This window comes from Pinus tabuliformis, chromosome 2_1 (genome assembly GCF_031772625.1).
Source record: "Pinus tabuliformis cultivar Carrire ecotype Pingquan chromosome 2_1, CPIR1, whole genome shotgun sequence".
Lineage (NCBI taxonomy): Eukaryota > Viridiplantae > Streptophyta > Pinopsida > Pinales > Pinaceae > Pinus > Pinus tabuliformis.
Window position 1 is genome coordinate 844,648,333 of NC_142299.1, and position 15,107 is coordinate 844,663,439.

Consider the following 15,107-nt stretch of genomic DNA (forward strand, 5'->3'; position numbering starts at 1 on the left):
AGGTCCCTCATCCTCAGGAGCTTTCCGACATCATTCCCTAATCCTGTGATCTCTGACAGGGGGGAAACGCAGCTCAGTGTTCTCAATCAGTTGTGACCACTTCCCAGAAGGGTAATGCCCATAAGTCCAAGTTGCTCTCTAAAAATTGTTGGAATTTCTAAGTCTGACACGTTAGAAACCCTTCATGCATTTTGCTGATTTATTCCTACCTACTTGTTCTGTTAATTAACAAGTTATTTACCATGTAAATACTAGAAATAAATACAAATGCATGCTCAACACATTACAGATCATCAATTGAAGGAAATAGAAACAAGAACACAAGTGACACCATTGTTTTTGGACTAATGTCCCCGGAAAAGCCCAATGCGGGAAAACCGGTGCAACTATCTGAGGGTTTGATTTATTAAGCAGTTTCATAATACAATCTGGGTGCCAAATCAGGCTCACCCAATAGAGAAAAATCTCAGCAGTAGTACCTCTCAGTCGAAGATAGATGTTCCAGCTGAAACCCCAGATAAACACTCTAGCAGCTCCACAGCTCCAATCTACCCCACGAAACCCCAACGTCAGCCTCTAGGGACTGCGTCAGCTCTCTCTGGCCCAGCATTAGCCTAGCGTCACTCTGACTTGGCTTGCATCAGCCTCTAGAGGCATTATGTCAATCCTCTGGCCCTCTGCGTCACTCACGCTGGCCCTCTAAGGCACTGTGCAGTGCCTAGCTGGCTTTGCGTGAGCCTTGGCTAGCTCTGCGTGAACCCTTGGCTGGTTCTGCATCCCTCTCTCCAACTACTGTGATGATCCTCCCGGTGCTATCTTTGCCTCTCTGCCTCTGTATTCACTGCCCTTCAGCTACAACTCTGATCACTCTCTCAACTTTTTCAGCAAACCCAGCCCCAGAAAGTCGAATCTTGATCTCTTGGTGTGTTCTTCAAGTGACCCTCAAGCCTCCTCTTATACTTTTCTCATTGACAAATCAACAGCCGAGATTAAGTCCCTAATCAACAGCTAAGATTAGATCTGGCTTGATCCATGACTTTTGGACCATTCTAACACAGTTTTATATTAATTCACATTAATATTTTATTTTCTCTAAGTTTAGACTTAGGGACACCATTAAAAATATTAATTATTTTAATATCTCCCAAACTGTTTAGAATTTGCCCAAACCCTTTTTGGGTATTGGAGATCTCATGTGCCTTAGACTCTCCACCAATTTTTGTGGCTAAAGCACATCCAATGCTACCCCAAATCAACACTCCCTCTTAGCGAGGACTATGCTCTAGCAATACTCCTCACTGAGTATCACCCTGATCATCGAACATCGGTCCTTGTGCTGATGCTAGGCCTGTTGCCCATCATCTACACTGCTGCATCCTGTACTGCTACCCATGGCCTTGCCACTGCCACTATTGCATCCGTACTACAACTCCCTCTCATCTTGTTGCATCGTGCTGCCCATAACACTGTCACTGCTAACTATTGCACTGCAACCTAGTTACTGAGAAGTAAGTAACTAATCTCCCAACTCTGACATCTCTGTCAGGCTAGAGACACCCTTGATGCTGAAACTCCCTTGGTCGCTAACACGTGCTCCCTCTCTGACCTCTGCGCTACTGCAACAACTCCATGCATCTCGCACTGTTGCACACCTCTTTGTGCCATCCTGCACTACTGAAACACTCCCGTGCTTCTTGCACTGCTGCCTGACGTTGTCCTGGGTATCCTGCATTATGGCTCCCTTTATCGCTCCATCCGCATCCGTCTCTATTGACATCCACCAGTCCTACTACTCCTCTTTGGGGTTCCAGTAGCAAGGTCTAATCCAAGAGGCTGGGTACCTCGAGGATCCTACCCCTCATCGCCTGTAGTCCTCCTGACTACAGCTCGATGTCTCCCCACTTCTTCTAAAGTGGCACATGAGCACTCATGGCACAATCATTGTCTGTCTCCACTTCCTTCTCTGCCCTTGTTGGCACTGCCTTGGTCTCGGAGGCCTCTCCCTTACTCTTCTTCCTTGGACATTAGGTCGCATAATGACCCAGCTACCCACAGTGGAAACATTTGATCTTGGAGAGGTCCTTCTTCTTCCGTTTCTCCTGCTTTCCCTCAGATGCTAGGGCAACATCCTCCTCCTCATCCTTTTTTATTCTGATCCCCTTGCTGCTGCTTCCCGCCTTGCTCAACCTTCTGATCTCTTCTTGGAAAAGAGCAATCCACATTTCCTCCCAATCTGGAAGGGTCACCCTGCCCAATATGCTCTAGACAAACGCCTCCTAGTCTTCTGAGACTGCGTTCAGGGTTGTTCTCACCATCAATTCTGGATCTGGCGTTGCCCCTATGGAAGTCAGCTAATCCCAGATTTCCTTCAATCGACCAAGGAATGGGTGGATCTGTTCTCCCTTCTTCATCTGGTATGATCACAGCTGATTTTCTAGTAGCATCTTCCTCTACATGGAAGTATGCTGATACAACTTGGCAAGGGCCTCCCACATTTCCTGTGTCGTGTTCTTCTCAGCAATATGTGGCACTATATGATCCTTGAACCCGTCAAGGATGATACTCTTAGTCCTCGCCATTGCATCCTCGTACTTGTCGTTATCAGCTGGATCAACTGGGATAGCTATCATCCTCAAGGCGAAGTGCTTGACACAATTCCTGTCTAGTACGGATAAGATTTTGGCCTTCTAGACTATGAAGTTTGAGGCTTCGTCCAATCTGTCTTGGTCTCTTACTCTGTGTAGTGCCATTTCGCTGCTCCTCTACTTCCCTCCTGGAAGTTCTCGGTATGACTCCCTCTGAGCCTCGATTTCCCTCCTGGAAACCCTTCTGCCAATGTCGAGATGCCCCTCTCCAATCGTCTGTGCAACTGCAACACTGATCTGGATTCCTTGGCTAGAAATCCACCTCGGCAGCAACTCCCTCTACCTTGGCCTTGCCTTGTTAGGTACTGTTCTGACTACAGTACCCCACTAGCTCCACTCTGCAACTTACCCACAACCTCTTAAACCCCAACAAACTGAAGGTTAGAGCTCCTAGGCTTTGCGCAATCCCAACACCGGCAAATCAACCTCCTCAGCCAACTACATCAGCCCTCCTGGCCTCTGCGTGAGCCTGCCTTTGCCTCCCTCAGCCTCTGTGCTGCCTCTTCCTGGCTCAATCTTGATGACACAGGCACTGCATCACCCCTTCCTTGCTGCTACTCTGCTAGGAACTGCTTCTGTCACTCGGGATAGTTGTTTTCTGCTACTGCTGCTTTGTTCGGCTGATGTCCCCAATTCTCCTATGATTTGCAACCACACTTTGATACCATGTTGGAATTTCTAAGTCTGACACGTTAGAAACCCTTCATGCACTTTACTGATTTATTCCTACCTACTTGTTATGTTAATTAACAAGTTATTTACCATGTAAATACTGGAAATAAATACAAATGCATGCTCAACACATTACAAATCATCAACTGAAGGAAATAGAAATAAGCACACAAGTGACACCATTGTTTTTGGAATGATGTCCCCGGAAAAACCTAATATGGGAAAACCAGTGCAACTATCTGAGGGTTTGATTTATTAAGCAGTTTCAGAATACAATCTGGGTGCCAAATCCGGCTCACCCAACAGAGAAAATCTCGGTAGTAGTACCTCTCAGTCGGAGACAGATGTTCTAGCTGAAACCCCAGATAAACACTCTGACAGCTCCACAGCGCCAATCTGCCCCATGAAACACCAACGTCAGCCTCTAGGGACTGCGTCAGCTCTCTCTGGCCCAGCGTTAGCCCAGCGTCAATTTGGTTTGGCCCGCGTCAGCCTCTAGAGGCACTACGTCAGTCCTCTAGCTCTCTACGACACCCACGTTGGCCCTTTGAGGCACTGCGCATCTCTTGGCTGCCTCTGCGAGAGCCCTGGCTAGCTCTGCATCCCTCTCTCCGGCTACTGTGCTAATCCTCCCAGTGTTATCTCTGCATCTCTGCTTCTGTATTCACTGCCCCTCAGTCGCAACTCTGATCACTCTCTCAACTTTCTCAGCAAACCCAACCCCAGAAAGTTGAAATCTTGATCTCTTAGTGTGTTCTCCAAGTGACCCTCAAGCCTCCTCTTATACTTTTCTCGTTGACAAATCGATGACCGAGATTAAGTCCCTAATTAACGGTAAAGATTAGATCTGGCTTGATCCATGACTTTTGGACCATTTTAACACAGTTTTATATTAATTCACATTAATAAACTTAGGGACTCCATTAAAAATATTAATTATTTTAATATCTTCCGAATTGTTTAGAATCTGCCCAAACCCTTTCTGGGTATTGGAGATCTCATGTGCCTTAGCCTCTCCACAAATTTTCGTGGCTAGAGCACATCCGATGCTACCCCAAATCAACAAAAACCAAGAACTTTCCTTTCGGTAAAGGCTTGGTAAGAATGTCAGCTATCTGATCACCAATGGAGATGTGATAGAGCCTCACTGCTCCTCTCTGCACCATATCCCGGATATAGTGATACTTGATCTCAATATGCTTGGACTTATCTAAAAAGATAGTAAAAGCTGCCAGCTGACTTCCTCCCCCCCAAGCTAGACAACATGTTGTGGAGCAAATTAATTTCCATATATTCAACTCTTTATTATGAAAATTGAACACACAAATAAACCAAGCAAGAACACAAGAGAACTTGAAACTGAGAAATACTTCTTAGATATCATATCATGGGAGCAACCATTTCATTATAACAAGGGAGTGAGATAGACCCTAGATGCATAAATGCTTAATGACCCCTGTAAGTCATTAATACAACTCTAATGTACAGATTAAACTAAGTCATAAAGTGCCTTTATTTTTATGCTGAAATACATAGCACCTGAAATATACAAATTGAAATGTCATTAAATTAAACTAAATTGTAAAGCGACTTGATTATTATGCTGATGTACATAGTACCTGAATTATAAAAAATGAAATGTCATTAATTTTTTGATGAGGTGTGTTGAATTCAATTTTTCGTACAAATTCATTTCAAGTTGGCATGATTTAGGGAACAAAAGCAAATGCTAAGCTTGAAGATGTTTTCACATTAGAATTTGCTGAGAAAACTAGCATATGAGAGTGAAACTGAATACAAAATAGCTAGTCATAACAACAAATATATATGAGTTTTGTAGGCTGCTATCAAGCATTTTAAAGCAACAAAGCCTGCACAAGTTTGACTGAGAAAATCTTATCATGTAGTTCATACCTTGAATGTCATAACATCTGCCAGAAGCATCATATGGCGAATATCGATGCTCATTCCGTGACTTGCCATTGTATATTGTATTTCATCAATGATACACCTTCTGGCAGCCTCTATTCCAAGTGTTCTTTCAATCTCGATAACATGATTACTTTTGGTATTCCTCCCATCCACTCCTTCTGTACCCATGACTGCTGCAAGATTTGTACTGCAGATTGTAAAATAACTGATATTAGTTAATATTCCAATTTGCAACTTATCATGCCAAGGTTAGTAATTGGTCTTATATAACATTTAAAGATTGAATTAAATTGTATAAACTTTCAAAATGCATATTGCTCCATGAATGGAATTGAATTGTACCACCCTTCCAGTTTCTACTTTTGTATATCCACAAGTGTTTACATATTATTTCAAAAGAAAGCAAAGAGGGCCAATAAAAGAAAACAAGTTTTATAATATACATCACTCTCCTTCTAGTTGATACGAACCGGAGTGCCTCCCACAAAGTCCATAACATACTTTTAAAGTAAAAGAAGGATAAACCTAAAATAGTTTCTCTGAAACTCATATTGATAAGATTAAGAAACACTAGATATAAGAATATTCTAATGTTGACCCATAACATTTCATCCTTAAAAGTTCTTACCTTCAAAAAAATATTATAATTTAGTTCAATGAACTGACAACCTGATTAATCATCCATCAACTGAGCTTTATTTTAGAAAAAAAGAAACGTGGAGAATGCACAAATAGGAATCCATAATTTATTTTATTAATTGGATTTTGCTTGCTACCTGTTGAGCATAGAATTTTCATCAGGTAATAAACTTAGAGAGACATTGACACCAAAACTGCAGGTAATCATCCTGTAAATAATGTCAGGAGGATGAACAAGTTCTGCTAGCTTCAAATTTGTGGACAATATCCCCTAAAATTCAAGGCCACTGAGAGAAAAAAGAGATCGCAGTATGATTCCTTGCTGGATGAGGCCACTGCAACTGACATTATTAAACAACTCTTGTAGAAGTGAACTGTAACATTATCACTAAGTCATTTACAATTCATGCCCTCAGGCTAAAAGTAGGATGTAATCATTCACTGGAAACAAATATGGTTATGTTTATCTCTAAGAAGCTTTGTTTATGATGAAGGGCTTCTCAAATGAACAACACAAGATATCTGTAATCGCCGTATTATATGAAGGTTCTCATCAACTCTGTTGACTCACTGAAAACAGAGGTAAGTTCACCATGAATCTTATAGTAGACAGAGCACTGAAATAAATTATCTTTGGTCTCGGGCTATGCATTGGACAGTCTACTATGCAACCTTCCCATATTCAAGTTGGCAATATATCTCAATAGGAAGATGATAAGAGCCAACCTTGAGCTATACAACCAAAATCTCAAAATCAATGTTGCTTGGGAGCGGGAGCGGGAGCGGGGAGTGGGAGCGAAAACGGGAGCAGGAGTGACCATTTTCAGAAGCTCCCGGTTTGGGAGCGAATCCGGGAGCGATTTTCTAAAAATATATATATATATATATATATATATATATATATATATATATATATATATTTTATATTTTTAAATTTTTGATACATATATGTCAACAAAAACATGTAGAATGATGAATTAGACATAAAAAACATAAAAAAACATAGATTGATCATTGAACCATATCACATCAATCATCTAGAAATTATAATCGTCATCAACCATGTCCACAAGTTAGTAAAATACATATTACAACTGCAACATATTGAGTCTCATGAATCATGATTCATCAAATTCAATCTTAAAGTTTCAACTTCAAGCTTTCAAAATTGAAAATTCAATAACATTTATCATCATTGATCACCAAAATTGTACTTGTAAGCTAAGTAACTAAGTTTAACCATTACAAGAAGTAATATCTTAGATATTTCTAAGTCCTAACTTCTAACTGTTAACATGATATGAAATGTTATAAATTTATAAAATGAAACATGAATAATGAAATGAAATGAAACAACTTTAGTCTTTCACGAAGCATCATATTCATAATTCACAATCATTACCAATGAGTTATAATTTCCAAGGCCCAACTTCAAACTTCAAATTTTCATTGTCACAATGATATATTGTTTACAAAAAATATCATTATGATATGAAAGAGTCAAGAGTCAAGAGTCAAGGACTTAAAACTCAACAGTTATGAAAACTAAAGTCTAATAGAAACTAAAAAAGACAAGTAAACTGTAAATCTACATGTGGCCCTTGCCACGAGAGTCTCCAGGAGTATGAGTAGGTCGTGGTGGTCTTCTAGGAGTCTCCCGCACAAACCGACGACTAGAACTAGAACCTCCACGTGAGGGTGTAGATGGAGGTGGCGACAGCAAAGGAACAAGACTTGGACCTCGAGCACTGCTATTGGATGGTGGAGGTGGAGGTGGCATGGCCACTACAGCTGCTTCATCTTCATCCCTTACAAGTTCCTCTTCCAGTTCTTAAAGATGTACAATGCCATCCTCCAAATTATCATCCTCTGGGTGATTGTCCCAAATTTTATATGTGGGATCCTCATAAGCCCGATCACAGTAATGACTCAACAACCTCAAGTTGTAGTGCACATAAACCAAGCTTTCTGCTCGGTTTTCATTAAGTCTGTTTCTTTTCACATTATGTATGTAGTTGTAGGTGCTCCAACACCTCTCTGCAGAAGAAGTATTTACAACCTGTGAAAGAACCTTTTTTTCCAATTTTGGCAAAAGTCCCTGGCCGCCATATGTTTCCCACCATGTGAGAGTATCAAATCTATCTCTGTCGTCCATTGCATGGAAGTTACCATACAAACCAGTGCCACTGAAGTATCTGCCTATTTCAAGGCACACAACTGCACATTCCTCCCTGTCAGGTACCAACTTTTCTAATGCTTCCAAATATCCTCTAGTTACCTCTGCATCTAAATGGGGTTTGGTCCTAACCCCACCCCCTGGTGCACGTTGGCCCAACCAAGATGTAGAGTAGTATTTTGGTGTAAGGATATACGCCAAGCAATGTAGTGGAAGATTAAGTCTATTCCACCGTTCACACACACAATCATGAATCAGATTGTACAAGTCGGGATCTCTGTTATGAACAATATCTTTTATTTCCCCCAACATGGTATCCATCTGCTCATACACCTCGCCAATCACTGGTTTGTCTGTATCTGCAAACCGAATCATGTGATAAATGGGCTTGGTGAAATCCAATACTTGCCTCACACTTGTCCAAAACTGACCATCAAGAGCGGCCTCCTCCACCAGTTCAAAACCTCGCTTGTCAGCTGCATTTGTAGCCCTTTCCTTTAATACTTGCCAATGTGGACTTGATAGCATGCTAGCCAATGACTCTCTTACCTTCAAAAGGCGCCTGAAGGTGAGGTAATAGCTACCAAATCTGGTCTTCACAATCTTCAACAACTCCAATCTCGAGTGACTGCTTTAAAGGCCATGGGTATTGGTATGATTTGTAATAAATTTTATCATTTGTTTGCCTTTCTTGTACAAATCACCAATCCATTGGTATTGTGCATTTTTGTTTTTGACAACATCATGCATCAGAAGGTTCAATGTGTGAACCAAACATGCAGACCAAAATATGTTGGGGTATTTATCCTCAATAATTGCTCCCGCTGCCTTACAATTAGGAGCATTATCAGTGATGACTTGGATGACATTGTATGGCCCAATATGGTCAATTGTTTCAAGTAATGCTTCTGCAATGTTGATGGCGGTCTTGAACTTGTCTGAGTAATCATGTGCAGTTAGAAAGATGGGACCACTAACAGACACAGCAAGAACACTTATCAATGGCTTGCCTTTTACATTTGTCCATCCTTTAGATACAATGGACACCCCATGGTCAGTCCAAGAACTTGTCATTCTATTCAAAGAATGTGATATTTTTTCTTTTTCATGATCAAGGCCAATGGTTCTTGCCTTGTCATACCCAGGGCTCTTGTATCCTTTAGGGGCATCATTTATGGCAAAAACCATTTCGTGCCAATAAGGTGAGCGAAGAACATTGAATGGTATCCCACATGCATAGAGAAACCTGTAAACCTTTGAATCCACATCATTCCTACACCCCTCATCAAGGAAATCTGATATGGTTCTACGCCTTAAAGATGATGACCCTGTGCCTCCATATCCACTGCCTTGGGAGGACGCTGAAGGAGTTCTTTGTGATTGTGAGCTTGGTTCAAAGAAACCTCTTGATTTTTTTGATTTGTATTGGGCTTCCTCCTCTTCCCTTACGTATTTGGCTCTATCCGGTGCTGACACCGCTGGACAAGTTTTGATTCCTATTTGTTTGTCTCCATCCCATGGCCTTTTCCCGCAGAGGTGTCTTCTAGCATGGGTGTATGAACCCGTGTAATCATTGTTGTAATGGGGGCAATAAAATTTAGTGGTTCCACCCCCTCTCCCTGTTTCAGCCCTGTTAACATATTTCCACAATGGGGTTTGGTCTTGTTTAGTTTTTTGAGGGTCATGTTCACCCTCCTCCAGCTCCTCCTCACCGAGGTTTTCATCAATTCGACTTTATCCAACTTCTTCATCCCCCTCTTCAGTTTGGCCCCTCCGTTTCCTACTCTCCAACACTATAATAACCATAAAAGGGACCAAGAAGAGGAAAATGCCAAGAAATATAGCCAGGTCCATGGTGTTTGATGTTTGTAGGGTTTTGAATCTGCAAATTAATTTAATTTATTGGGATTAATTAATTTAATTTAAATTCATGATTTTTAAACTAAATAAACTAAATTAAATTAACTAAATTACTACCTAACTAAATTAAACTAACTAAACTAACTAAATTACTAAGTTACTTACCTCTTTGCAGGCTTGCTCCTCGCTCCTTGGCGCTTGCTCCTCGCTTCTCCTTGCTCCTTTGTTCTTGCTCTCCAAGAAACTCAACTCAATGAAGTGATAATGAATTTTTTTTAAGCCCATTGGGCTTTTAAAACAAATTTTTTTTTTAAATTTAATTTTTTTCGGGTCCGTGGAATTTTTTTCCGCCGCTCCCGGCGCCTCCCGAAACGCTCCCGAAGCGATTTTTTAATGTTCGGGAGTAATCGCTCCCGGGCTTAAAATTTCGCTCCGAGAGCGACGGAGCGATCGCTCCCTACAACGATCCCGAAAATGGCAGGGAGCGGAAATTTTTTTCCGGGAGCGATTTCGGAAGCGCGCCCCTGAGGCGTTCCGGAGCCGCTCCTGCTCGGAGAGCGATTCGGGAGTGGGTTCGAGGGGGGCGCTCCCCCGCAACTCTGCTCAAAATGAATGATAATTGTTACCTGTGGTATCTTGGGGTGCCACTGAAGCCATTCTTCATATGGAGAAAATGATTAGCATAATATTGATGTTTAGGCATGAGGTGCTCCATAAGACTGACCCAAGTTACTTTTAGGTAGGCCTATGTTACTAGATCCTTGCCCCCCTTCCCCAAATACTCATTGAAAAGTTTTAGATTTCTATATTTTTCGGATTCATATAAAAATACATCACGGATCTGAATTTGGAACAAAATCCAGATATAGCATGGATCCATATAAGATCACACATGGATATGTCTGAAATGGATTCCATGTCATACTATGTAAGTACAAGTTGTTTAATAGCCTTAAGTGAATAAATGAATCAAACTCTCTCTCATCCTTTCCTAAAATGGATTTGGTGTGGCAATAACAAGATATTAAGATCTATTTTCTTGACCATCATTTCCACAATCATTTTGCAACTTAGCAAGCAAGAAAAGTCAAAGTAACACATGACTAAATACATATTACAAGCTCATGCATCAAATTCTTTAGGCCTTACTAAGCCCTCTAGGTTTAGCCATATGGTAATTTGAACTAACCATCTTGGAATTATACCTTATCTCACCTAAAACCCTAATCTTTGAATATCTATCCTTGGTAGATTTTGTAGTAGAAATCTAAAGGGGTATTTTGCTTAAATTAACTGGGTTACTTTATCCCTAAGATCTGCTAGCAAAGCATCCCTTGTGAGGATTGTATCTGACCACAAAATAGTAGGGGAATAGTTGCTAAGGTGACAATGGTGACTAAACCCATGGTTGCTTATAATCTAGATTGATTAGTGAGGCTTGGCACTAAGGTGCTAGATTTTGCAGTAACAAGCACCATCAATGCCTTGTACCATTTCATGCCAAAAGGATGAGCAAAGAACATTGAATGGTACACTATATACATATAGAAAAACTTGTAATTTTTTCATCCATCTCATTCCAACCTTGGTCAAGCAAATCCAATATTGTTCTATGCCATGAATGTGAAGGAAAAAATACACTAGCATTAGGGAATGGAGATCGACCACCAAACATTCATTGTGAACTCTCATGTCCAACCCTTGATTTTTTGGATTTTTTTTGTTTCCTCTTCTTCCTTGTATTTGATTCTATCTTTGGCTAGCACTTGTAGATAGGTTTTGATTCCTATAATCTTACTTTCATCTCATGGCATGATCGCACAAAAATGCTCTCTCAAATGGGTACAGGAACCTATGTAGGTTTTATGACAATGGGTGCATATAAATTTTGTGGTTCTACCCCCTTTCCCTCTTGTAGCCCACCAAAAGTGGAGTACCACTTTGGAGAGCTTTCCTTTCCAATGTATCTTCCTTCAGCCTGTAGCAATAGCCCGTGACAGCCACCTGATAACTTTGATGTGCCACTTTATCTCCGCCACCTGAGCCACCATCATGTCTCCTCGTTCCTTTGTCTTGATCGTATGTTTGTAGGTGGGCCATCCAATCCTAAAGGTATGATTTTTCATTATGTAATTAGGTAATTATGCTTTTTTTTCTTGGGCACACGTGGGTATGGATTATTGGGTGACTTGGAAAGAGGAAGGGCTTTGACTATAGTTTTGTTCCTGTACCTCAATTACGGGTTAATCATGAATCCTAGTCCTGTGGGATCTCCTTTATTGGCTATCAGCTTTAGGAACGACAATACATGGGAAACCCCGATTTTGGTTGTGTGGTCCTGCTTCCCGATACCATATATCTCACTCCCCTCCACTCATTACAAGCCCTTTTCACATTTTTCTATTTGGGTCCACATTTGTTCGTCGGATCCACAAGGTGTTAGCATCCCCTTCCCCTTGTCCACAACTTGGGTCGAACCTGGAACGATGCCTTGAAGGTTGATGCAACTAAAAATAAAGATAAAAGCATAATATGGAAACATACAAAAGGAAATAATACTACAAAATGCAAAAGATGGTCGGGACAATAACATTTAGCATGTGGGAAAAAGCTAAATGTGAGCTCTACCCCTTATCATTATGGCCATCACCTTGGTTCCTAGGGCCCCTATGGGTGGCCATTGCATCATTAAGGAACCCATGCATGTCCCAGACTCCCAACCCTTGGTGAGCGATGAATTGCCCCACCTTAAGGGGATAGTCACTGTTATATCATACATAGCATGCTCTCATCTGTTGAAGAATCTAGGGCAATTAGATATAGTAGGATTCTTCTAGACTTGATAACAATTTGTGAAGCACTTTTTCAATTTAACTTGTTAGCTTGATCTTCTTTTCTTATTATAATTGTATGTGTGTTTACTTCATCCAACTGCTATCAAAACACAAGAAACAAGAACACAAGATATTGGCTCTCTGCTAGGGCAAAACCTCTCTCTCTAAGAGAGGAAAACCCTTTCGTAAATTTCTCTTATTGAAGCTTCTATTGATCAATGCCAAACCCTAGACCCTTCAAAAGAATATCCTCCAAGCACAAGTCAAGTCCTTCCTTCTTCTGACACTTTGTTTCTCGACACTTCATCCTCCTTTCGGCACTTTGTTTCTTGGCACTTCGTCCTCCTTCTTCTGGCAACTAGTGATAAACCTTGTTATGTGAGCTCTAGTAAGGTCCTTCACTTATGGAGATGCCTTCCTTCTCTTGACCAACTGAGCACCTTCTTGATGTGTAGTTTCAGACTTGATATGACAGCACTGCAGCCCTAGTTTCTCACACGTGTGGGAGGTTTCCTTGTGTATTTGACTCCTTTTACCTTCTCTTGGGAGAGCCTCTTCTTCGCTTGAGTAAGAGGCCTTATAGGCCTAAGTTTCTAGCCCAAACAAAGAGAAATATATGACTGTGATATTGTTGTTGTAGTGACTGCAGACTACCCTCCTTTTCTCACACGTGTGACTGTAATTCATCCTTAAATCAGCCCTCTAAACTTCAGTTTAGTCTCCTTCACTGCACCAGAGGCTCCTAATGCTCGACTTCTCTCACCCTTTTCTTGACTATCTGCTTCATTGATTTCAAAGGTAGTTATTTCTTTCCGTTGGAGGAGTGGACAACCTCTATATATAGAGGACTGTCCCTCCTTTAGGCCGACTTGAGGTCGACTTGACTTAAGGCTGACTTGACTTTTCCACTTCGTTTTTGCTTCTTTGGTGATGTCGTTGCATGGAGAGGACTTGTGACTTTGCTTGGAGGGATATCTTTGACTCTAATACATAAATATACATGGTGTAACATGCCCTTAAGGGTCTTCAACATTTTCTTTTGACTCTTTGACTTACCTATAGCACTTTGACATGTGCTAGACCTATTTCAATGAGCAAGAAACTCATTGATAAATATAACAAAAATAATATTTCTTTTCTTGTATAAATACAAATATCAAAATTACATTTATGAAGACCGAACCTAGTTACACTTTCTTCAACACTCCCTCTTAACTAGGGAGGTATTCATAGATCATTACAAGGTGTTTGGCTATTTTTCAATCTTGAAGAATTCACATAAGAGAAACTGGATTGGCAATCCATCTGTTATAGCATCATAGTAACCAACATTGTTTATAGCAAGGCCTTGACTAACAACTCTATCTCTCATAATATCAAAGCACAATGTTGGCGAGACCAATGACTTATAGACACCTTAATCATTGTCTCTCAAGGTACATACCCACCCGGATGTTCACTGATTATGACCTTCTAGGACTATTCTTGTCTTGGGTTCCCAACCCTCAAAGAATATTGATCCTCTTACCTACTCTTATCTTGGATGCCTACACATCCTCAAAGAGTATTGGATGCCAAATGATTACCCAATCCTTCCATTCTTTCTTCCCAAGTGAAGACAAGAATGTTGTTTCTATCTCTTCCTCTTAATTGAGGAAGACATGCCCAAGAGTCCTTTGACCAGAAACTTGATCAAGCTCCTTTGTGATTGGCAACTTGTTAGAACTCCCTCTTAGCTACGAACTTGTCCATTCATCAACAACTTCTTCTTCATGGGTCCTTCAACTGCTTGATCTCCTTCTTTCTTTTGATGTCATGAAGTCTTTGTTTTAACTTCTTCTTGGTAGGGCACCGACCATTGATCACTTTCCTTCCTGGCTTTTCATGACATTGCTTCCTTTGTGGAAAGTGGCCTTCTTGATATATGTCAAGTTCTTTCGTCATCTAGTTACTCCTTTGTCATCTCACTATGCTTCGAAATATTTATCACATAGATGCTAAGTTGTACTTGCTCGTTCCCATACTTCGATTTAGTAGCACTTCATGAATTCATCCTGATATTAATTCAACATCAAATAGTGCTTAGATGGCTTCTTCATCATGACATCTTTGTAGAGTTGAATCAGTTATCTGCACCTTAATATCTCCAAGGCCTTCATAGGTGTCAAGGGTCTTTTGATCTTTTTCTTCCTTTGTCAAAGTTGTCATGCCTACTCTTATCTTGGATGCCCTACACATCCTCAAAGAGTATTGGATGCCAAATGATTACCCAATCCTTCCATTCTTTCTTCCCAAGTGAAGACAAGAATGTTGTGTCTATCTCTTCCTCTTAATTGAGGAAGACATGCC

At 40.8% G+C, this 15,107-nt stretch overlaps 1 protein-coding gene across 1 annotated transcript in view; it reads right to left on the reverse strand.

Annotated features, from left to right (window-relative positions):
• LOC149203291 (DNA-directed RNA polymerase III subunit 1-like) overlaps positions 1-15,107 on the reverse strand; it is a 57,727-nt gene that overhangs the window by 12,155 nt on the left and 30,465 nt on the right. The window contains exon 4 of the mRNA XM_089400171.1: positions 5,232-5,436. Coding sequence (XP_089256297.1) covers positions 5,232-5,436 — 205 coding nt within the window. The remainder of the gene's footprint in view (positions 1-5,231; positions 5,437-15,107) is intronic.